Genomic DNA, 26,054 nt, shown 5'->3' with positions numbered 1-26,054 from the left:
GCCCACAACTGGTGACGGACTCCACCCTATTATCATAGATCCTCCCCTGAGTGATCTACACACAGTCAGGCATTTTTTCCCTTGCTGGAGCAGATACAGTGAGAAGAATGTCTCAGCTTCGTAATCATCATAAATGTTCTGTTGTTGTCTGTAAAAGTGAACTTTAGAGTCTTGTTTGTGCAAATCATTTTACACTGGACTGCTTTGTGTCAATATAAAGCAGGATTTTCAAAAAATCAAGCATGGATCAGTACCAACTGTGTTCCAGCTTTATATCCTGAAATGTAAGTATCGCACTTTATATTTTGTGAATGTTTGCAATTCGCCTTTCTGAATGTGCTTGTTAGCTGATTCCATGGCTAATGCAGCTAAAGTTAGCATTGTCTCTGATGTATTCACAGAGACCAGATATACATATATATTCATACATATATGCTGAACTCCGGCATTTATGCTGTCAGTCACAATGGTTCTGATTTGTTGTTGCTGTAGTATCCAAAGTACGAGCTGTAAAGGCACAGCCCTCATCTGGAAAGGGGGCGGGGAGCAGCAGCTCATTTGCATTTAAAGAGACACACACAAAATCAGCGTGTTTTTGATTCCACCCAAAATGAGGCATTTATAACATGGTATAATAAATGACCTGTTGGGTATTTTGAGCTGAAACTTCACGGACACATTCTGGGGACATCTGAGACTTATATTACATATTGTAAAAATAGGTCTCCTTTAAGTTAGCCCAAATGGGCTTTCTTTCATTTGATTTCGTCCTGATCTATTTCGGACCACATATAGCCCTAATACAATTCATCTAAATAAGATCACATTGTCGCAAGTGGGGAAATATACCTAGATGAAAACATGTGTTGTGTTTTGTACACTAAACCCAAATGAGTCTTTCTGAAAATTTAATTAACATAATTACAGCTGTTCAAAAACGTAAATATATAAATGTGTATAAAACATGCCATAACTTGATAAATAACTTGAAATTACCGCTCTTTAATATTAAATGTATTATGCAATCTAAAATGTTACCGCATGCATGCACGCACGCACGCACACACAGAGGATATGAATTTTGGGTAATATCAGTACAGAACACCAGAGTGGCTTGTTTTGACTTATTGGTCACTCAAAATTCTAAATAGTTTCAGGTGGGCATGGAGGAAGAAAAGGGCGGGGGTAGTTAAAAAAGGCTGACAACGTATATTATGAAACCGAGAGCGACGGAGACACAGACACGGACACATTTTCCTATATGACCACTTAGTGTTCAGTGAACTACTAAAGGCCATATCCCTATCTGCAGATCCATAGCCAGCTGTCCTCTTTAAACTTGACCCAGTCGCTTTCTCTCCCTAGTACATGTGAACCCATACACCTGCTATACCAGTTTTGCACATTTTCCTTTTACTACCAGCATGTGCGCCAGTACATGTAGAAGAAAGTTAATAATAGAAGGCTATAAAGCCAGAACCAACGTCAGGCCTATCATAAATAAAACAAGTTTATGTTTTTTCTTTTTTTTTTTTTTTTTTCAATTTGTGACATTTATTTGAAAATGCCTCAGAGTAACATATTTTCCAATGATTTCGGAAATGTTTTCTACCATAGGGGGAGATTTCAGCATTCCTTCCTGTCAGATTGGAGGGATTCTTTATGATCATGGTTTATAGCCAACTTCAAATACAGTATTTACAAGGAAAGTTACTGCACAACACTGACATTTGCAAGCAGGTTTACTAGCTATTAAGAGCAAATATTAGTTGTTTTTACTTTTAAGAGTTCAAAACCTTTGCCCCTGTGGGGTCACATAAAACATTTCAGTATAAGGACAATGGTTCTAATAATAGGATAAAAAGGACATTAGATGGAGGCCAATATATGCCATATTTTATTTTATGCTGTAAGTTTGATGCACTTCATAGTCTATAATGTTAAATGCACTAATTATATTTCATACTGTATTTAGCTTACATCACTAATGACAAAGACACACTAATGCACACAGTAATCAACTGATATCTTTTTTTTTTTTTTTTTTTTTTGCATAAACTCTCCTGGCAGAACAAAAAGACATAATCAAATCATACATGAGCAGTTCACATGAATACATTATAAATGCTAAGTCATGGTTTTTGATTCCATTGACATCTTTTAAATGAAGATGAGTTGCTTCAAGATGTCACACAGATAATTCACTCTGAAAAAGACAACGATAAAGCAGAAATTATTCTTCAAACTTGTATATTCAATACTTTTCACACCAGTAGAATGGCACTTGCATGCATTTCAAGTTGCTTTGGATAAAAGCGTCTTCCAAATGCATAAATGTAAATGTAGATCAAACCCTTGGCATAAAGTCAGCAACAAACTACAGCTGGTTTTAAAACCATTGTGATGAAAGTTTTAACAAAGTTCATAAGCTCAGACATTTCACACATTCTAACAACATACCTCGGATTTTCAGCTGTGTCTTGCATTCAGCACGGCCTATAGAGTTTTCTGCCACTACTTTGTACTCTCCGTTGTTTCTGGCTCCGACTGTCAAAATAAGCAGGGAACAGACACCACAGGAGTTACAAATGTAGTAGTTGGGGTCCGTGTTGAGGCTGACGTTGTTGTGGTACCAGGTGACATAGGGAGTGGGGTCGCCTCTCACAGCACAGCTCATGTAGCACTCGTATTTCTCTGGGCTAGTGTGTGTCTTCAATGGAACCGTGAAGATGGGTGCAGCATCAAAGTTGCAGGGTTTGGATGGGGCTATGTTAAGACTGAACTTTTCTGCAGGATATAGGAAAATGTAACAGTTAGTTCCAGTCCACTAATTTCATTTGCCAAAAGGCTTTCCAAAAGTGCTAATATATTTAGTAGTATAACAGTACTGGGACGCTTGTCTGTGTTCGCAGAAATCCAGACCACAGTATGTTAGTGTTGCGGAGTGGAACCGGAACGGGGAGAAGGTTTATTGAAAATCAGATGATTGCATAACACTTCGAGGGAATTGTTGTCGCTCCACATTCTGTGCATTGCTTGGTGACAAGCAAAGCTTGATGCTTTGGCTTCTTTTGGAACAATATGCAAACTGGCCATATTTTGTCTTAAATATAAGTGACTTGATATTAACTTCTTGTTTATAGGATTGTTGAATAAAAGCAATAATACACCTGCAGCTTAGGTGTTGTACTGAAAATCAGCATAATATTCGATACTGATACTGATAAACAGTACTACGTCACTCTTACTTGTGTGAAACTGCTTAAATATTTGCTAAATAGAGCATGAATCTGAAAGAGTAGATTAATTATTCTTCATCAAGAATGAGCTTAAAAAATTGCATTAGCCTGTTCACCTTTCTTCCTTACAACTCCCCATGTTTGGGACTTTGATGGTACCGAGAGCCCTATGTCATTTTTGGCATACACACGGAAGTTATATTCCCTTCCTGGCATGATGTTAACAGCTGTGAAGTTGTTATTGAACAAACGCTCCGCTATTGTCTGCCAGGTGCGTTTGATGGAGTCCCGTTTCATCACTATATAGTGCAGGTGATCATCCCGTTTCTCATCAGGAGACGAGTCCCAGGAAACTGTCAAGGTGCCAGGGACATTTTCTTCCAGCTCCACTGGACCAGGTGGTTTGGGGTCATCTGTAAATCCACACAATCCATGATATTAATCAGTATTATATTGCTGGTTTTGCCCAATAGGAATTGTTCCTTGGTCAACATCTTTTGTTGGTCCTGAAACAACATTCTTCTCAAAGAAACATAGTCCTATCCCAACCCTAACCATTAATTACTCTTGCAATCTTATCACGGTTGATAAGAATGTTGTTGAAGCTTGAAGAGCCCTAAGCCTAACCCAACACTGTGAAAAAACAACTTAATTCACCCCTTTTGGTTTTGTTAGTTTGCCACACCTGCAGCATCCTCAAGAAACTTCTAGGGAACCCTTTCAAAAGAGTAGCTCTTTTGGGATCTTTCAAAATGGAATCCATGGAATAGTATATTTTAGGAACTTTCAAAAGGGTGCCTAGAGGTATTTGATAAAATCTGAAAGGTTCATATGAATGTTGTTCAAGGACCAACAACGGACATTCTTGGTGAAATCACTGTAAATATGTTTCAGACCTGATACATTTAACAGTCTTGGATAGTCAACTATTATGGACTGAGCACATCAATTCATTTGTTAGAAAAATGGGAAGAGGTATTGCAATATCAAGAAATTGTTCTCCTCATGTACAGTCACACATGCTGTGTATAGGAATATTGTTTATATGTATGGTCATCTGCATCCAAATTAAATCTTGCAAAATTACAAGATGCACAAAACAGGGCAGTCAGACTTATTCTGGGCTGCTCTATTAGAACTAGCACCGAAAAATTGCACTCCACCGCATGGCTCACTATTGAGCAAAGGATTTCCTTTAGTATGGCCACGTTTTTCAGCTGCATCATTAATTCGCAGATGCCAACATTTTTATTCGAACAAATAGTTTACTGCAAGGACACACATAAACACAACACCAGATTTGCTGGTAATGGTCACATTGTGGTTCCCAGCTTAAAGACTAACAAAAACCAAATGAATGCTTTAAAATGTATATATGAATGTTCTATAAATGTGTGTATATATGTATATATATATATATATATATATATATATATATATATATATATTGATTTACACTATGGTAATGCAATTTAACGTATATACAATTAAGTTTATGTAATGTTATGTGAAGTATGTCATGTTTGGATCCCAGGAAGTTTAGCTGACTGCCATGGCATCCGCTAATGGGGATCCTTAAAAAAACAATAAAACAAAAAACATTAAACCTGATACATTTACTGATATCTCACCTGTAACTCTGATTTCAACACTGAATGTCTCCTGACCTACAATGTTCTTGACAATGATTGTGTAGATCCCAGTATCAGAACGCTGAGCAGATGGAATTAGAAGCTGGGATGTCCCATCTGTATTGCTCACAGTTACACGTTTGGACACAGGCATTCCATCTTTCAGCCAGATTATAGTTGGCATAGGGGATGCCTGCCAATGAGATACATTGTTTTGGTGTTTTAAATTCTGTATGTAAAGGGTTACGCAAATACATAACAGTAATACCACCATTTGTAACTGTAACAGACATTGCGATACCTCAAAATTTATGTTGATCCTAGCAGAATTTTCAGCTCTCACAACCATAAAGCTCTTCATTTTGCAATCTGTGAAATTTGGCCGTACTGAAAAGAGAAGAGTTCAAGAATTCATGTTTCTTTGAATTAAATAATACTTGTTTTGGATGGCAGAGATTGCAATAATAATATATTTTAAAATGTATATTCATTTGATACCAGGTGGAGGCATGGCAATTATGTAATTGTCCAGATCTTGGGGTTCCCCATCACCTCCTTCATTGGTTGCAACCACTCTTACCCAGTACATTGCCATAGATTTAAGACCAAGAATTGTATAGGAAGTTGAAATGAGAGGGTTTGAGTTGCAGCGACCCCACTCTGTGTTCTCAGCTGGCCTTAATTCCACAAAATACCCCTTAGCTTCATCTTGGACCCCCTCCTCTTCCTTTGGTTTAGTCCAATTCAAAGACAATGAGGTATAGGTTGAATCGGTCACTTTCAGATCAATGATTTTACCAGGAGGTTCTGAAATCACAAATTAAAGTGCAAAGCAACGCTCAGTGTAGTTATGTTTTCTAAATATTTCTCTTTCTGGCTTCTTGTTTCTTTGGGTTTTAAATAGGCAGATTCATACCATCATTTAACTTACATCATAATAATTCTTAAAACAAATTATGCTAATTATTGGATTGCCATAGACTTACTTTTTGGATCTCTGGCCATCACAAATTCTGAGGGTGTGCTTGGTTCTCCAGCGCCAGAAAAGTTAATGGCTGACACACGGAATTCATATTCCATACCTTCAACAACATCTTTTACATCATACTGTTTGCCTTGAGGAGGACAATGGATGAAGCAGGCATTAGTAAATGCTCAACTTTTGAAAAAATTACTTTCTTTCTGCACAAGACAATAACCTTTGATTGGCTGGTCAGGGGGGTTAACTTGACCCCATATGTTACTGCCCCTTTTGCGTTTATCCATATTGTAGCCAACAATGTTGGTTCCACCAGTGTTGGCTGGAGAAATCCATGACAGAGTGATGCAGTTCTTGAAGGCACTGACCACTTTGGGTGTAGAGGGAGGTCCAGGATATGCTGTAACAAATTAGTCAATTTTGAATTATCCTAATAATAATCATTAGATGTTATCCCATAATTCAGTTAAATCATGTCCAAGAATGTGAGAGATTAATTAGAGCCAAACTTACAAAATAGAAATGTAAATAGAGATCACACCTTTGGTTCCAGCCTGGATGTCCTCTGTCTCAAAACTGTCACTGGTCCCTTCTGCAGTTATAGCCCTGATTCGATAGCAGTACCTTCTTCCATGGTCCACATCAGTGTCCTTGAAATGGGGCTCTCCAGGGATTTTTCCAATCTTTTTCCAGGTGTTGCGCCCAATTTGGTTACGCTCTATGTTGTAGTTTATAATAGGAGAACCTCCATCATCCTTTGGGGGCCTCCACTTGAACTCCACACAGGATGCTGATGCCTCTATTACCCCAATAGGTCCCAATGGGTTGGTGGGTTTATCTGCAATTAAAAGAAGACGTCTACTGTTGTAAGTACTGTTGGTCTTTGTTGTTCAAAGTGGTGTATACAAATGTCTAATAGATCAGTTGGATTATATTAACAAATTCCATTAAGAAATGCTTGATTTCAGTGTGGCCAATCATTAATTCAGTGTTTACTGCATTAAAAAAACTGTACAGAATATCATGGGCCTTCATATACCAACCTAGAACAATCAGTCTTGAAAGGGCTTCAATGGTTCCAAACTCATTTTTGAGCTTGAGCTTTATTTCTCCACTGTCTTTGCGTTGACATTTCACAAGTAAAAGGCGACTGTGACTGGAAGTCCTTTCAATCTTGACATGGTTATCCTCAAGAAGCTCCTCACCTTCATTATACCACTGCACTTTCGTTGGCTCACGTCCCACAAAGTCTAGTTTAAAAATTGCATTTTGGCCAACCTTAATGATCACAGGCTCGGAGAACTTAGCCAAGTCATCTGGATTCAGTCTTGGTGGGTCTGAAATAATAGTATACAATAAACAAATTGTATTCTGTTTATCAAAGTCATCTCAAGTAATTATGTGTTTGACATAATTATATCAGTGATTAATGAAAATTACCTTCCACCACCAATATTCCTTCCGTTTTACGGCCATCTGCCTCAAATCGATACTTTCCATTATCCTCATCTGTGCAGTTAGTTATGATTAGTTTATGAAATGCCCCATCTTTGATGATCTTCAGATCATCTGTGGCTGTTATCTAAACAGATATTTCAGCAAGGTTATTACTTACTAACCACATTCACTTCTCTAGATCTTGTGTAAATAAATCCTCTTTGTCCTTTATAATTTTTAGAGGATTTTTTATTTTCTCATTTGTAAATATTGGTGTGTTACAGTTGCAGATGTTGTAGATAACTCTTAAACTGGAGTTCGGAGCATTATACATTAGCATTACATGTTTAGCGTACTGATAGTTTTTTTTTTCACTGTTTACCTCTTTTCCATCCTTATACCAAATGCCATCACAGTTCTCACGGCTTAGCTTGCACTCCAGTTCAGCTGTCTGACCGATGATGGCATAAATATCTGACAGCCCACCGATGAAGTGAACTCCTGGGTCTGAACAACAGTTATTTTGAAAACAGATTAAAGGTTGGTATTTCTACATAAGCATTTACACTTATTGCACACTACCAGTCAAAGGATTGGACACCTGTACACATTCTTTATAACTGACATTTTCCACAACTTACTATGACTTTTGGTTACTACAGTATATCAGTACTCCCATCTTACCGATTATGGTGTCTGGGACTAAGGGTCCAGTCCTCACTCTCTTAGTTGGCTCCTCACTGGGTGTTTCTTCCTCTGGAGGTGGTGGAGCAGCTTTCTCCGGCTCTGGTTCTGGTTCTTTTGCTATGCTATCAGAGTCCGGCTTTGGCTCTGGCTTAGACTTGGGTTTAGGCTCAGGTTTATCTTTTGGTTTTGGCAGTTCTTGTGGCTCTTCTTTTTTGGTGATGGCCTCCTCAGCCTGTATCTGCTTCAGCTGCTCCATCCTTTCCTCTTTCTGCTTTTGCAGCTTCTCCTGCTGCTCTGCCGCAATCTTGACCAGGTCTGCACCACCCCCTCCTGCTTGGGTGGTTTTGCGGGCTGCTTTCTTGCCCCTGTTGTTTGGATCCGGGTCAGCTGTTCCAAGGGCAGACCAACATAGGAATGAGGTGTTAATGTTCTGACCCTTCTGTGGAAAACTTTCAGAATGTCTACATGGTGCTGCGCACGTACTTCCTGCTTTCAATGATACAGAGGACCTAAATGGCCATTGTGAACAATCCAAGCAATCAATTTCCTTTGTGCTGCTTATTCATTTGGATATATCTCAAAGAATAATTTTATTCAAATGGTCAATTTTGCTATTTCAAATTACTAATAGTTTATGAGTGCTTGAAAGTTTGGACCATATATAAACTATATAATTGAGTTTACTATTATGCAACTTAATCATGTTGCTTTAAGTAGAAGCATGTGACTATAATATGAATAAAGGATTCTAAATGAATGCATGAATCAAATCTTCTGAAGCAGACATTCAAACAATAAAAAATAATGATTGGACAGGGAGTTGAACGTGTCATGATATCAGTTAATGTATATTTCTCAAAGGTGTGGATCTGCATGTTAACATGTGTAAGTTAATCAGAAAATAAATGTACGTGGATAATGTCTGAATTTTATCTTACGGTCCACTAGCAGCCAGGCATTACAAGACTTAATTCCAGCCATAGCTGCATAGATGCCTTTGTCCACCGTCATACAGTCCTTCACCACCAGCCTATGGATTAGCATATCCTCAGAGACTGTGATGTCATACTTTTCACCAGGTACCAGAGAAGCATTTTTTCCCACCCAAGAGATCTTAGGGAGTGGAGCAGATAAGACACACTCAAACACTGCATCCTGTCTTTCCACAGCCTTCACTTCCTGAATCTTCACCAAGAAGTCCACCATTGGAACTGCAGAGATACAGATCATTTGGTATATGCTATAAAATGTTTGAACAAATATTGTACTTCATGTGGTACCATCTAAAATGGTAACATCTAAAACTGGTTTTATTCAAGTCAAAGAAAATATTTAGTGTAATGTTACTGAAATAAAGGAATACTAACTCCCAAATATTAGCCATTCTCAATTAGCTTTTAGATTTTAGCTCAAATAAATGTTTATTATTATAATTATTATTTTTGGGCTAGTTCACCCTCAGAAATGAAATATGTGTGGAAAGAGCAGCTTGGACATTCCACTTTAGTGTTTCATTTAAGAAATATAGAGCTTGAAAAAGTAAATGGTTACAGACTTTTCATTTCTGGGTAAAATAACCATATAATATCGCACTTTAAAAAGCTAGATATGTATAAATATATTTAACTAAATCCTTAAAGCTCACTTTTGAAGTCAGTGGAGAAGACATTGACCCCCTCAACATCCACTTGATACAATCCAGCATCCTCAGGATTCAGACCATGAACACTAAAGATGAATTTCCTGCCAACTTGGCGCAAAGAATGCTTCTCATCTGTTTCATTGTTGAATGGAACCAGAACACCATCCTATGACACAAAATGAAATCAAGAAAACATTTTTCATTGTTTCCTTTGCATAAATGCAGAAATTATTGCATAAATTGTGCAATGTATTTACTTTTACTATATAATAGTGTCAGGCGCAATGGACGCAAAAGCTCTCTCCAAAGGACACAGTGTAATAAAGTATTTGAAAATGATTAGTCCAGCCAGAAACTTAAATTATAATGAATTTATATTCTTAACCTTGAATAGGAAGATTTTGGCATTGGGATCCTTAAGGGCCATCTCAAATTCAAATTCAGCACATCCTGGCGTCTTAATTTCAATGTGTCTCAGATTGGTGAGATGTTCAACATACTGTAGGAGGAAAGACCAGTTAAAAATATACAAACTTTCAAAAGATACTTCAAGGGCTAGATTTACAGAGGCATTATACGCATGCACTTCTCAAGCCAAATTAGTAAGAGAGCTTGGTCAGGTATTTCACACATCATCATATGCCTGTAAACAAATCAACATTTATGCAGGTGCGGTACAGAGGAGTCCAAAAGTCTAAGATCTCTGAATTAGTGTTTTTGTTATTGCTTATAATTAAACTATATTATAAGCAAAACAATTGAAACATTTCAGAATCTGTCCTCCCTTTTGCTTTTATGACAGTTTGCATTTGGGCTGGCATGAACTTGAGTTAATGCAATACCTGATGATCCATGTTATCTCAGCATGACTTGAAAATGTTCCAAAGAGCATCTTTTGTGCTTCAGTGTAAGCAAGTCAGTCTGAGCCTTTATTCAAAAGAGTGTCACACATAATGCTTATCTGATTAATGGCCTAGAATTATTGCAGAATCTTATATATTATAATCTCTAACTTTTCTGTTTAAATTCAATTTTGAACAACAGATTTTCAATATGATCTCAGACTTTTGGATTCCAATGTATAGGCTATATATTTCAACATTAATAGCTTTTAATGGGTTTGATCCATATTTAAGCCTGGCAAAAAAAAAAAAAAAAAGAAAGAAAAGAAAATTGTTAAAATGAATATACTTCAACACTAGGTAGTGTTTTTTGACTGTTGCAATAATTTGCACTGTACCTGCGACCGCTGCTCCTCCATCTCCTTTTTCTTCTCATTCAGTTTCTTCAACATCCAGCGGAAGTCCGTCACCCCGTATTCTGCGCAGATGCTCTCGTAGTCTTTCTTATCAGCGCTCAGCAACAGTTCCCAGAATTTATCATCAACTTCTCCATCTTTCCTCTCCTCCTTTTGGCGATCAGCTCTGCAAAAACAACAATATTTAATGAATCAGAGCACACATTCTCAGTTCTGGGGTTTCCTCATCACTGTAATTGTTGGGCGCATATGTGTTTGCATTTCAACAAACAGTTAATGAAGTCTTTCTTTATGCATGTTGTGCTGATATCATCATGATAGTATGAACTTACCGAGTCCTTAGGCTCTTTTTTAAATCGGCTACTGCTTTCTCTTTTTGTTCTGAAAAGAAATAGATTTACACGCTTCATCTTTAGATGAACAGCGGTCATATTTAAAATATGTTTTCTTTTTCTCATTGCTTGACTTATCCAATACTTGAATGCCAAAAGACCTAATCGTGACTCCTGCATTGCTTTGCTCTTCTTGAATCCAACTGAAACAAAGAATATTAATTAGCTTTGTAACAAGTTATATATTAAAGATATCTAAAATCAATAAACACATAGATATGAAGGTATAATAGTGCTTAAATTATTTGCATGCACAGTGTAAGATTTGTGAAAGCGTAAATCAAATTGCAAGTGTAAAAATAAATTGCATGCACACAGAAAGTTTTGTAAAAGTGTAAATCAAATTGCAAGTGTAAAAAAAAAAAATATTAACAATACTTTAACGCTTTGCATGAGTGTAATTCATGTGTTGGGACTCTGTAATTGCATAATAACAAATTTGGTGTGTATTCTTCAGACTTCCTATATTTTCACACTTACACTTTTGGCACTTTTGGCACTAAACATTGCTAAAAACATTGCAAACTTACAATCAGCGATATGAAAGCAAAGAAAGTATGTCATGAACAGCAAAACGGATAGACCACATTGAATCAGTCTGTATGTGTAAAATAAACTACTGCAAACATGTAAATGACTTGTGTTTGTTTGTGGCATTAATATTTTCCAGAAATAATCCAATATACACTGTTCCATCTTCCCTTTCTTGCGCTCACACTTTTGGCATGAATTTCTCACTGAAAAGAGTTTTGCAAGCACAAGGAGGAAGGCAGGTCTATCTGCTTCTAGTAGCTAATCAAATGAGGTTTTCGTAGACCCGTATACTCAGACCTGATTGGTTTAATAACATGACAGACCGCTTGTTCTTCATATGGCTCGGCGTCATTCCTCTGGGTATCTCTCACCTCTTAAATATTAAACTTTAGGAAATTTTAAAATTGATAAACCGGTATTTGCATATGTGCTTGCTGCTTGCCACATATGTCCGAGGTAAGTACATTTAATTTTTGTACTTCTGAAATTATGACACCATTGATCTACAAAGTTATGTTCTACTGACCTTCAATCACATTGAGTGTGACAGTGACCACAGCACGTCCAAATTCATTATTTGCAAAACACTTGTAGGTGTCTGCTTGATCAACTCCAACATTGGGCATCTATTAAATATTGTTTCAATTAATATAGTGTCAACAGTAGCACAAACAAAAATGCAAGCAAGAGATATGATGTTAATGTTGTTGCTTTTAAAATGTACTGTATGATTACACTATAAATCTATCTAAATATTTTTTTATCTAGTTTAATGCCATTATGCAAGTTACAGACAAGTATAGCACCTGCAATTGATGTTCTCCTGTAAGTGGATCATCCAAAACATTATATCTTTCAGGATCAGATATGTCTCCATTGTTTCTAGCCCATGTCACTGTTGGTGTTGGATCTCCAGTGGTAATGGCTTTGAAAAACCCAAACTTTCCTGTGAAATTGTTAACACAGTCAGTTAAGTACTGCTGAAAAACATACAATCTAGTCTCATAGAAACATTACTAAAATATATATATACATATGTATGGTGTATGAGAACTGAAGAATGCACACATCGACACCTGAGCCGAAAGTGTCGTAGAAGCACCACAAAATGGTGTGGTTGCTTCAGCAGTTGAGTTTTTCCTGCTTTTAATGACACTCGGTTAAGTTTAAGTTTAAAGTTTAGGTTAGAGGGGTAGGGGTTGATTTGAAAATTTGATTGGCCATCAACCTTCAGTTTAAAACCTCATCTGTTTGGGAGAAAATGTATGGCTGATATGTCATTAAAGCCACATAATATCATTTTGCAGAAATGTCACCACAGTCATGCGATTTATTTGATAATTTATTAGGAACTAAGGCACACAATATTGTCAAATTGTATGGACACCCAAGCACCAAACACGGCCATATGTTCTTGCAGAGCATTCAAACATGGGTATTAATCCACCCTAATAGTTTCCACTCTTGTGGGAAGGCTTTCCACTATATGTTGGAACATGACAAAGGGGATTTGTTCGCATTCAGACACAAAAGCATCAGTGCGGTCATGCACTAATATTGGGTGATGAAGCCTGTCTCACAGTCAGTGAGTGTTCCATTTCATCCCAAAGGTTTTCAGAGGAGTTCAGGTCTGGGCTTTGTACATGCCAGTCAAGGTATTCTACACTAGACTCAGTGAATAATTTGCGATGGACATTGATTTGTGCACAAGGGCATTGTCATGCTTGAGAAGAAAAAGGGTCTTTCACAAAAATGTTACCACAAAGTTGGAAGCTCAAAATTCTCATGAATGTCATCGCATGGCATTTACTCAGCTTTACTCTACCTTCCTGAATAGTAAGGGCAATAGGTTTGCGGGTGAAATCAGGGTGACTTTTTCCTTCTGGGATTTCTTCCACAAACTGGGTGATCATTACCCCTGGAACTCTAGATCGCTTCCTAATTGCCACTGAGAAAATGAAAAGATAGCAAAGAGCTGTGATAATATACACATGAAACTTAATTGATGAAAACTCAATGAAAGCTTTTAAAACTGAAAATTAAAATGGCCGGATATCTACCTTGCCCAGGTGCAGTGGGTTCCTCATCCTTACTTTTCCTAAATTTCATCGTGGCATGTGGAATTCAGAAACCCCTTTCCTGTGGGATGTTACATTTGGTATCAATAATCAGCAATGGACAGTCTCCAAAAATACTAAACAATATAAATGTTCAATTGATGAGTTTCCCTGACTGTTGCCTTGATTCAGCTAATCTTTAAAATTCTGATATCATTGGGAAATTAGACCAAAGCTTAAGATTTTGCAGCATTTCAAAATGTGCTTGATGTGGATCTGATGAAAAAACATAATGAATATCTGACTCTAATCAGGTCTGTTCCCTGAGGCAGAGACCATGGCGCTTAGAAGTCGAGCTAAGAGCTGCTGTCAGCTTTTCTCAGCAGCATTATGAAGACTCCAGCTGTCTTGGTTGTAATTCATGAGGCAGTCACAGGGAAAAAGCTGGCAACAGTGTCACTTACAGCAATCTGCAACCTCAGAATTTAAGCAATATGTCTACTATAGGAATGTAACGCTGACACTTTTTGAGTAAACCTTGCCCTTGCTGCTGAAGTCTCTATTAGATGGGTTTCTTAGAATCATGAGAAAGACAGTAATTGTGTCTGAAAGTGCAAGAAAACAGTTCTAAATTATTACTAAGAAATAATAACTGGAAAGATTTTTCCAGTGGGTTTCCACTGGAATTTCCATGTTTTTTTTTTTTAGAATAGCAGTTTTCGAGTAAATAAGGTCTGATGTTAACATTACTTAAAGAAACTTTCACATAAATTACACACAGTCATATCTCAAACATCAATTTTGGTGTAAGTAACAATATACTAATAAGGGCTTAAACAGTTCAGTAGGAATGCACCAATACAAAATTTGTGTGCCGATACCGATAAAAAACGGTTATTTGGAACAACATCTTCCGATACCAGTCCTAATAGTTTGGTGTTTCTACATTTTTTACCTTGTTTCATACAAGGATCTTTTTAGCTGACGCAGCCTCCGCTTTAGATTTAACAAACTCGCCATATTCCTTTCTGTGTTGAGCTTTAAGGTGAGCAATCATATACGTTGAAATTGTTCAAAGTTTTAAAGGTTGTTCCACCTTGTGAAATTCTAAAATACAAAGTCAGGAAATAATCGGCCCTGATAATCAGCTGTTTTAAAACAATCAGCCGATGTCTGATAGTACAAAAATGTAATTGCTTTTATTAGCCGATGCTTGGCTGATATATCAGTGCATCTCTATTCAGATTTTTCAAGCAATTCAAATCCCATACTTGTGGTAATTGTAGACCTTATTGCAACTTGTTAGCAAAGTATGTTTGAAAGCAAATTAATGGTTTTACATTTGAATACTGTTCATATAAGTCTGCACTTATATAGAGCCTTTTTAACCTTAACGGTATTCAAAGCGCTTTACACTCTGACTCATTCACCCATTCACATACACTTTCATGCACCAATGGCAGCCATGCAAGGCGCTAGCCTGCCATTGGGAGCAACTTGGGGTTCAGTGTCTTGCCCAAGGACACTTCGGCATGTGGAGTCATGTCACTAACCCTGCAATTAGTGGCCGGCCCATTCTACCAACTGAGCCACAGCCGCCCATATACAATAATATATGTTGTAGATGAAAACTTGAAAGTCTCATCAAGTAATGTTAACCATAGACCTTATTTTACTTATATATATATATATATATATATATATATATATATATATATATATATATATATATATATATATATTAAAATACCCTAAACTGAAACCCTTTTAAACACTAGGCTAAGTGTACACTTGGTTGTCAAATTCTATGTTATACAGTACCAGCATGTAGTTAATTAAAATAGACATGTGTTATTAGAAGTGCTATGATACCGATATATAGAAAGGTTGCTGCTTTCTGTAGTTAAGTAATTTAATGCAATGGTACATTGAGGACTTCCTATTATATCTGTATAGCATGTGCTCAGTGGTGTGAGTCAAGTAGCCCTGCATGTTTTTGTCTGTTATAGGTCACATACCTCATAAAACTATCCATCAAAATGCTGTCGCTGACGCAAACCTTCATCTCAAATGCAGTGTGTCTACATTTTTTAAGAGATCTATTTCTTCATGATCTCATATCATAGTAATACAGTTCCCAAATGTGCTACATAGAAGTCAGATTAAAGGTTTCGTAAACAATGTCATTGGTAATCCTTTAATATTTCTATCATCTCTTTGTGGCAGCTAGCAGCCTTGGGGATAAATCTAGTTATATCCTTCATTATCCCTTTTAATTCTCAAAATAAATGTAATTATTATAGTTGTTTCTGGCATAAATCTATTTTATGTACACAAATATACATGTATGCATATGAAAAAAAATATAGACTATGGAATATGAGCTTATACTACATGGTACTACTTTTACTACTGTACAGTATACTGCCTACTATTTGATTTAAATAGTATGCAAAATATTATGATTTTCATAACTGTAGTACGTTACATATTTTTAGTATGCCACGTTACCTCATCACGTTGCATGCGAGTGTCGTTCATTTATCATCTTGGAAATAAATTGTTATTTTAAATTTTATTTTCCAGTGTTTTGTAAAAAATTTAAGATTTTTGCAATCCAATCAAAAAGGGGTCAAAACAGAGATTTCAATATTATTTTTGTAATTACTTTTACTTTACCATATTAAACATTTTACATGTTCCTTGTAAAGATATACACAGGTATTTACATGGACCACCAGCAATGTAAAAATTATTAGAAAGAACATACTTTAATCATACCACCATATATAAGGTGTTGATTCACTGTGTAAGCAGTAAATCAAGTTTATCTGTAGACAGCTTCTTCTTATGCCTGGCAACAGAGACATATGATTGATTTATTAATATGCCCAAGGAATGCCTGCAAGGGGTTGTGACCTGATATGTCAACCCCCAACTAATGAATCCACGGGACCTCCTACAGTACTATTTTGAAATTTTTTTTAAGTAATATTTTATAACTTAGTGATTTTTTTCTTTTCATACCCTTACACTGGCCTTAAAGGGATTGTTGTTATTTTTGGGTAAATATTTGGGTATTATTGCCCTCTGAGTTTTAAAAGTAAATATTAGAACATAAAGAACATTTGTAGAGCAGTTTACATTTATGGATGTTGTGATTAAATGTCATCATCACTAACCATTAGTGGTTGTTTCTTCAACACTTCATTCTGTGGATTTGTCGAAATTGAAGTCTTTCTTTAGAATTTAATCTTTCTAACTCTTTGTCATTTGTTTTTCTGAAAGTCATGAAAATTCCTACTGCAGTGTAATTTCCAAAAACAAAACATATCAAATATTAAATTACATTTTTTATGGAAATAATAATTATTTTAATTACATTTTTTAATTAAAATGGTCAAATTGCTCAGGATTATTTCATAGCTAACATTTTATGTATCCTAAAATTATTTTTCACACTTTTTGCATAATATTGCTAAATCATTTTCCAAAACATTAGAAATGACAATCACAAGAAATATTTTACTTACAAGTAACATTTACGTTGAAGTTTCTCATATTTAATCTCAAGCATGCTCTTCACTGATGCTTTTGTCAGCAAGTACACTCACTTTTAAAAAACAAACTTAATTAGGGGCAAAATTGTATGGTGTGGTTACAGTCATTGAAAAGGTTTATTTTATTACACTTTGTTTGGATTATCATAGTTTAAAATATGTAATAATTTGTATTTTCATAATTTCATAGTTTAATATTTTAAAGTCTGGTTCTGGGACAAGGATAAAACAGTACAATCTGTACAAAGTACTGTAAAAATCACTTGAAAAGTACCAAAAATAAAAAATAAAGTTTTTAGTCAGTTTAAATGTGACCTTGAAATGGGACATGAAATTGTCAGAATATGAAGAAGCACCCTCACGTTTATGGTCATTATATAAAAGTACATTTTATGACATAATGATTAAATAGAGTAAGCAATGCAATTATTAATTAAGCATCTACATCTGAATATACATGAAACTGTATGTTGTTTGTTTTTGACAACCTGCTCAAAACTAAACAAAAAGATGGTGTAGCATCCATTGGTCACAAAATTATAATATCAAAGCCATTTGACTGGAATAGAGAACATAAAGACAAAATAAATTGTACCAACAGATGTATCTGTTCAGCTTACCAAGGGCTTCTCATTCTTCAGTGGGAATCTTACATTTTGCTTGCTCTGTTTTTTTTTCTTTTTACATAACAGTCACATTGTTAAAATCCATTTACATCATGAAAGAACTTATTCTGCTCCGTTGCCAATCATCACAAAACACATGTAGTAGATGGGAATTCGCCACACTTTTTGAATCTGCATGGATGATGCTGTCAGTTTTGAGCAAATTCCCTTATCCCTACATTAACAATATAGATACCTGATCAAAGACAGAGCGGCATTTTATCCAATCATCTGCACTGATCCAAGGAATATATGGATAATTAGGACACCCCAAACTATGCTGATTGGCCAATGCATTCTGCATATGATCTAGCATTGAAGTATAATTACTAAAGATTGTGACTAGAACTTACTTGTAAAGTGTGTCTTGTGCCCTTTGTTCAGCTTTGAGTGAGGACTCTTCACCTTTGCCACCGCTGCTTAAGATGGCCCTTAAAGGTGTCCTGTTGCTCCTTAGGGGTAATGGCTGAAGGATAGGCTTACTCTTGAGCACTGATCAAAGATGTGAGGGTGACTCCTCCTTTTGATACTGAATCAGGCTGGAGAATGCAGCAGAGAGGGTCTTAAAAACTATGCTCTCAAAATCAGGCAACTTGTATTCCAGGAGAAAGTGTCGAACATAGCAGTGGCATTAAAGGGAAAAGCTTCCTTAAATGATGCACCGAGAAAGGTAAGCTGGAGTTACCCTTGAACCATTAAGAAAACAGTTATATTGATTCTTGTTTCCTAAGAAATGTGCATTATTTGTGGCTATATTTGTGGAAACTATGTAAAAAAAAAATGCTGTATTTTTCATATAAGACAATATAAAACAAAAGATTGTGCTACTCAGAACGATAGTGTAGGAGCCTTGAAAATTGTGATTTTTTTTTATTGATGATGCTTTTTCCAAAAATTGTGTATCATTTGTAAATATATGCCTACTGAATTTGTGTACTGTTTCAAAAATACTAAATGCGTATAACAACATATAAGCAATACCAAATAGTTTTCAAATACAACAAAAAGTTATAGAAGAAAAAAGATAAAGCATGTGTTTTGATGCTTATCAAAATATTTAATGTATATGCCATGGTGGTTTGGAGATCAAATATAATGCTAAATGATTCTTTAGGATTTCTTGGATACAATTGTATGCATGAGCAAAAAATCTCCAAAAGCTTTAAATGGCCAAGACCAGACATCTTCTGTGCCTGTTGGTATGACCAGGTCAGGGCGTTATGGCCCATATATGGATCAGAAGCGATAGAAATCATAACTCATCTTGACATGCTGACTCACATGTGTGACATACTTTATGCACATGAGCACATGCATAACTACACCACAGGAGCTGTGTACTGATGTTAAATTTACTGCGCACCGGCTCATGCAATTTTAGCAATTTAGTGGCAGTATAATTCTCTGACCAAATATAGCAAGGACAGAATGTTCAGTCTTTACTTTGGTAAGTAAACCTTTATGGGTTATGAGTTATGAATTATCATGTGTTCATATGATACATCCATATAGTATTTCTCTCTATTTTATGTCTTTTTCTGAATGGATGTTTACTTGTACAAAAAATGCAGCTCTTTAGAATGTATGCAGTAATTGAACCCTTACTTCTTGTGAATTAATTAGCAGATGTGTAACTGATAATGTGTAGTGATGATAAATAACTATGCAGTTACAGTAATTGTCTATGGGTCATTCCTACTATGCCTTACATTTTCATGTCCCCATCATATACGTATGTTTTAATATATTGGATCAAATATTAAACGTTTTTAAAAGAAGAAGATCCAATTATTATACATTTTTATCAGAATAATTAAGTGAAAATTATTTAAAAGTGGATTTTAAATAACTTCACAACTTGGGTTTGAGCAGGTTTTTTATTTTATCATATCCCATGCACTAGCTTCTAATTTGAAAAACTGGCCATTCATTATTTCCAGGTGTTTATTTTTTTAGCAATAGATTTGGATCTATGAGACATGAGACAATTATTTTATGTGTTGTGGTATTAGCTGTTTAATACAGCATTGTATTAATACATAATCATTGGTATGATTATATATATAATACATATAATCATACCAATTTCTATAATTTTATATTATTTAAATATATATACAACAGTTAGTTCTGATCCTCGAATCTGATTGGACGAGAGACGTTCCGTGAAAACTGATGGTCTGACACCATCAGCACTCTGACGCTTCACTGTGTGTGTATCACTCCGCTTGTATTTGTGCCATTCTAAACTAAAGTGTAAGAGCAGTGCATATGTGTTACTGTTTGTCTTTTTTTTTTTTTACATATGTTAGCCAGCAGGTGGTGGCAAAAGATAATTTTTGTGTGTAATATGAGCAAGTTAAGTGACATGAATTGAATTTGCATCAGCCATTTACAACAGCTCTTCTTGATTGCTTGTATTACTACTACACTAATAAAGCTAGGAAATAGCTTTAAATAGCTTTAAACGAACAACTTCAGCATTACAACTCATCACAGCTGAGAGACACAACAGACTGATTAATTACACAATGTGTGCTGTTTAAAATGACAGAGGACATTGCGGTTTCTATAGTGATCAACTCTTGTACACCCGCTACCATGAAATAGGGAGAAATACCCCCGCTTGGACGCTATTTTTCCACTGAGAAAGCTGACCTTCAGAAAGCTGACAGTATCTCTTCTTGGGTGTGGCAACAGGTGATCGCACATGCTCTCTCTCTCTCTCTCTCTCTGTCTCTCTCTAACTTGTTCAAAAGAGCACAAGCCGTGATACTGTTTCTGAACTGACATTTTTGAATTACTAATGGAGGCTTGGATGCATCAGTTGGTTTGAACCAGCAAGGGCAGATTCTGATCCGTCGTGTAAGAAAGTAGTTCCATGCACAAATGTGTTTTTTATGACCATACTCAGTTTTTCCTCATTTCAAAAAATTTACTTGTTCATTGGACAATCAGCCACAACTTCAAAACCACCCACCTAATATTGTGTAGCTCCCCTCGTGCCCCCAAAACAGTTATCTGAGTTTCCGTAGACTTTGTTAGTTTGAACCAGTCTGGCCATTCTCTGTTGACCTCTCTCATCAACAAGGTATTTCTGTCCACAGAACTGCTGCTCACTGGATGTTTTTGGCACCATTCAGAGTAAATTCTAGAGACTGTTGTGCGTGAAAATCCCAGGAGATCAGCAGTCACACAAATACTCAAACCAGCCCATCTGGCACAACAATCACGCTGCGGTCCAAATCAATGAGATCCCATTGTTTCCCCATTCTGATGGTTGATGTGAACATTAACTGAAGCTCCTGACCCATATCATGATTTTGTTCACTGCACTACTGCCACATGATTGACTGATTAGATAATTGCATGGATGACTGTTGGTTCCAGATGGAATATATATGAGTGTGTGTGTGTGTGTGTGTGTGTGTGTGTGTGTGTGTGTGTATGTATATATATAAGTTAGTGTTTAAAATTGTGTGCATAACAGGAATGAACACTATCTTCAAGTGCATTGTATAATGACCCATGCTAGTCATGAACTTGAATGTTTTATTTACACCAAGCCATTCCCTTTGACAAAGAATATTGGAGTATTTGCAAAAGCTCTTAAAAGTGTTTAGATTTTAGCTAAAACTAAAAGATATGTGTGAGCAGATCAACGAACATTTTACACTTAATTTTCCTGAATCTTAATATAGAGTAATTGCATTTGTGAAAGTGTCAAAGAGCAAGGTAAATACAAACAACAATAAAACCTCCAAAAACATATACTAAGTTCAAAGTCATTGTCAAACATGATTAGGTTAGCACAACATATTAAGCATCAGCCACCGTAGTAGCAGCTCCCAAAAAGCAGACCATTTTCATGTAAAATAAGACTGTCAGTTTTTCATGCTGTTTATTACAGTAATACAATACACAATCTTTCACATGCATTTGATTATTATCATCAGTCCAAAGTTGTGTCTAATTAGGCTGCACATTGTAGTGCATTTCCACATGCCAACATTTATTTTTTATTTTTTATTTTTTTTCCAGAAGTACTCAATACTGCACTTCTAAAAAGATCCTGGAATCCACAAAAACAACAAAATGATGACTTGAAAAAGGTATGATTTGACAACCTTATGACTTCATGGTTTTATTCTGAAAAACAAACAGAAAAGCATGGTTAACACATTAGATTCAATCTATTTACAATTTTATGTAACAATATTTCTACATGTACTTAATGTTGTAACTTAATATACAGTACATGAACATATGAATAAACATACTTAAAACATACATATATAAGAAAAGGATGTTTTTACTTGCTTATTTACTAGGAAAAGTGTTTATTGAGCTTAAGAAGGACTTGGGATGTCCACATATCTAGCTGAAAAGACCAGCTTGGACCAGCATGAATTTCTATGTTCTGGTTTGTGCTTGTTTAGTTCTGGTTTAGGTGGTAGACCAACATAGCCATGCTCAGAGTTGGGTAGAGTAGCCAAAAACTGTACTCAAGTAAAAGTACAATTACTTTTACTTGAGTAAGAGTAAGAAAGTATCCAACTAAAAGAGTACTCAAGTAGTGAGGAACTCGTTACTTTCACAAATGACATAATTAACTCCCCTATAAATTACATAATACACATTTAGCATGTATTACATAATTATTATTATTTTGTATTATTATTATTAATGGAAATTCTGTCATCATTCACCATCATGTTGTTCCAAACCCATATGACTTTCTATCTTCCATGCAATGCAATAAGAAATTTTAGACAGAATATTGAATATATAGAGTCACCATTTACTTTCAGTGAATGTGTCCCTAACATTCTGTCTAACATATTTTGTGTTCCACAGAAACAGAAGATCACACCGGTTTGGAATAACATGAGGGTAGGGAAATTAAGACAGAATATTACATTATGGCTGAGCTTTAAAGGAATAGTTCACCCAAAAATGAAATTTCTCACAACATTTACTCACCCTCATGCCATCGCCGATAAGTATGTCAGTACAATGCAAGGGAAAGGGTGCCAACATTTTGTTGCTCCAAAAAAACACATAAAGCAATCATAAAAGTAATCCATATGACTCCAGTAGTTAAATCCATATCTTCAGAAGTGATATGATATGTGTGGGTGAGAAAAATCTATATTTGTAATTTTTTTGCTATGCATCCTTCCCCTGACCAGCAGTGGGCGATAAGCAGAGAAGAATGTGAATCACCAAAACCACAAGAAGAAGAATGTGAAAGTGATCTTTTTCTCATCCACACCTATCACATTGCTTCTGAATATATTGTTTTATCCTCTGGAGTCTTATGGATTACTTTTATGCTGACTTATGTTATTTTTTTAGCTTTAAAATGTTGGCACCCATTCACTTGCATTGTATGGACCAAACGAGCCGAGAAATTCTTCTAAAAATCTTCATTTGAGTTCAGCATATGAAAGAAAGTCAAACACATCTGTCAAGAGTACATGATACGAGAATTCACATTTTTGGGTGAACTATCCCTTTAAGGGTTCTTGTCAGAATTGGATGAATTTGTTAATAGGAAGAGAAGTTTGGAAACCTTACGGTGAAAACGTGAACAATGTCCCACAGGGACATTATACAGTATATAATGCTGAAATATAAACTAAAGCAAGATCATGCTTTATTAATGCCAACTTCTGCTTTTTCATAGCTTTTAGTTCTAAGTTACAGTGTAGTTACAGTTTTCAGTGTCGAAAGAATCGTGTCTGCATTGCATCTGCACATCTCTCACGCTCGTGACTCGCTGTGCATGCGCAGAAATGCTATCTGTTCATGCTCTAGCTCCTCAAATAGCAGAGCAAATGGCATTAACATGGATTTATACAGTTAATCAGCCCGTAGCTGCCATAGTTAGGGTGAGAGTTAAATGCATAAATATTGCTCATCAGGGGCAGTCTGGCCGTCGGGAGCACCTGGATGTTTCCCAGTGGTCCGCTGGGTAATTTGGGCCGGCCCGTTTCTACTTCAGTACTGGCCCGTCTTATAGGCAAAATATGCATTCCCTCGCGGACCCCATTACAGAACGAATAATCAATAAAGATAAAGCCGATACAATGGATTTCTTATGAAAAAACTGTATGACTTTTATTTTGAGATTGCATACACATTCTAGTGTATTTCCATTTAAAGGCAATTACTTTGTATCTCATGTGGACCTCATTTATTGACATACATATCATACATAAGACAACATATTAAGTATAAGTTGAGCTCTGAATAATCACAATGACAAATAACTGCAAGTTAAAACAAATACAATGACAACAGCATATGTAAAATCTGCAAACAGTAAAGCTATGGAAGTACATATAGATTTGCATAATTTATTCATAATGCAGGGAGCTGAAGTGCAGCTTGCTAAATATTGCTCACGCCTGATAAAAATGCAGAAAATAAGATTACTTTGTGGCAATTTGAGTCTTTGGGGCTTACTTTGTTTAAAGGATGGCAGAAACACTTCTTGTCAGAGCATTGGGCTTTTCTCTTTTTTCAAGAATAATCTGGGGAAGATACAATTTCCCTGTTTGCAAGCAGGGGCGTCGGACTGGGGGGGTAAAGGGTACCGAGTACCCAGGGCCCGAGGCAGGGGGGGCCCCTTAGAAGTCAGTTTTCTATACATACATATTTGGTACGGGGGCCCAGCAAGATGGTTTGTACCCAGGGCCCAAAATTTGGTGCTACGCCCCTGTTTGCAAGAATCTATGAGAATGCAGCAAATTATCTCTGATCATCTCGGAAGGTGCTGTGACTTTAGTTCACTTTATTTCCACGCGGTTGGCATGCATTGTGACCACAAAACTGCAGGTTCAGTAATATATCTTTGTATTAAAAAAACAAAGACGAAAGTAACTAACTTGTAAAGTAATACAAGACACATTCACCGTGAAACTAAAATTGAGTATTATTTTGTTTTCTTTTGGCAGCATTAACTGTATTACAAAAACGCAATACAAACACAAATTCAATAAGAACACACATTTGGCAACATTATTTTGGGAACACTAGGGAATTTATTATGCCTACTTATATTGATTATCATTGTCTTTACATTTATAATTGTCTTTAGTTCTTAATCTGTAGGCTATTAGTCATTTTCCACCTGTTGTCGTTGAAGGATGCTTGTGTGATGGCAAATGGGGCCGTTGGGATTTGGGGAGGTTGTCAAATAAGATTTTTTGATCACTGTTATTTAATGCTTTTTTATTTAGTTTAGTTTACAGTGAAATTTGAATTAGAAATGTCTTTTGTTTATGTTTTTTGTGTTTCAATACATTAATGACATTTTTACAGCAAAATCAATAAAGCAAACAAATTCACCGAACCTCGTCAAGGTAGGTTGAGGATGTAATCAGATATCGCAATAAGGCAATTATTGCAAAAATATTTTTTATATATCGCCAAGCCCTGCAGTGTGAAGTTCCGCTGTCGTAAAAGTCCCATTCAATAATCTCTCAATAAATTATGCATTACTTAATATTAAACCCAGTAATGTCACGATAGGAATGCCACCCATTGTAACTAAGTAAAAGTAATTTTTTTCGTAACAAAAAGTTACTCAAGTAAAGGTAATGGAGTAAATGCATTGTGCTACTACCCTCCACTGCCCATGCTGTTTACAAGCCAAAAAACAATGCTGGCGAAAAGACATCATAAAATATTGGTATATTCATTATTGATTTGCAAGTTATTTTATCGATATACTGTATTTTTGAGGCATCAATATATTAACATTTGCCAACATTTCAATTAGAAGCCTTATTTGCATGCTTTCTAATTCAGTCAGTTGGCCTTGTTTAATGTAGCCTGGCGTAATAGTGTTGGGAGACCACAAGAGGGTGACATAACATTTACTGAGAAGCAGACAAAGCACAGGTTTCACAACATATGACCCATTGTTGCTGTGCAGGTGGCACTCCAAACTAAGTTGTGGATCT

The 26,054-nt window shown here is 36.0% G+C and overlaps 1 protein-coding gene across 1 annotated transcript; it reads right to left on the bottom strand.

Annotated features, from left to right (window-relative positions):
- Positions 1 to 2,065: 2,065 nt before the first annotated feature.
- Positions 2,066 to 13,908, bottom strand: LOC127646620 (immunoglobulin-like and fibronectin type III domain-containing protein 1). The gene is made up of 21 exons (XM_052130379.1): positions 13,860 to 13,908; positions 13,625 to 13,747; positions 12,606 to 12,745; positions 12,326 to 12,425; positions 11,367 to 11,408; positions 11,206 to 11,245; positions 10,856 to 11,039; positions 10,001 to 10,114; positions 9,619 to 9,781; positions 8,912 to 9,184; positions 7,669 to 7,793; positions 7,290 to 7,431; positions 6,893 to 7,186; positions 6,070 to 6,249; positions 5,857 to 5,985; positions 5,369 to 5,677; positions 5,172 to 5,257; positions 4,871 to 5,063; positions 3,356 to 3,652; positions 2,461 to 2,787; positions 2,066 to 2,206 (listed from the first exon to the last, which is right to left on the bottom strand). The coding sequence occupies exons 1-21, from the start codon at positions 13,906 to 13,908 to the stop codon at positions 2,202 to 2,204; spliced, it is 3,315 nt and encodes a 1,104-aa protein (XP_051986339.1). The 3' UTR covers positions 2,066 to 2,201.
- Positions 13,909 to 26,054: the final 12,146 nt, after the last annotated feature.

Source organism: Xyrauchen texanus, chromosome 7, assembly GCF_025860055.1.
Source record: "Xyrauchen texanus isolate HMW12.3.18 chromosome 7, RBS_HiC_50CHRs, whole genome shotgun sequence".
NCBI lineage: Eukaryota > Metazoa > Chordata > Actinopteri > Cypriniformes > Catostomidae > Xyrauchen > Xyrauchen texanus.
Note: the sequence above shows the minus strand (reverse complement) of the source record. Positions and strands in the feature narration are given on the sequence as shown.

Coding starts and splice junctions, on each gene's coding strand:
- LOC127646620 (XM_052130379.1), bottom strand. CDS start 13,908: ATGAAATTTAGGAAAAGTAAGGATGAGGAACCCACTGCACCTGGGCAA. Junction 9,782..10,000: donor CCAAAATCTTCCTATTCAAG/GTTAAGAATATA, acceptor TTTGTGTCATAG/GATGGTGTTCTGGTTCCATT. Junction 6,250..6,892: donor TTCAAGACTGATTGTTCTAG/GTTGGTATATGA, acceptor AATTTGTTACAG/CATATCCTGGACCTCCCTCT.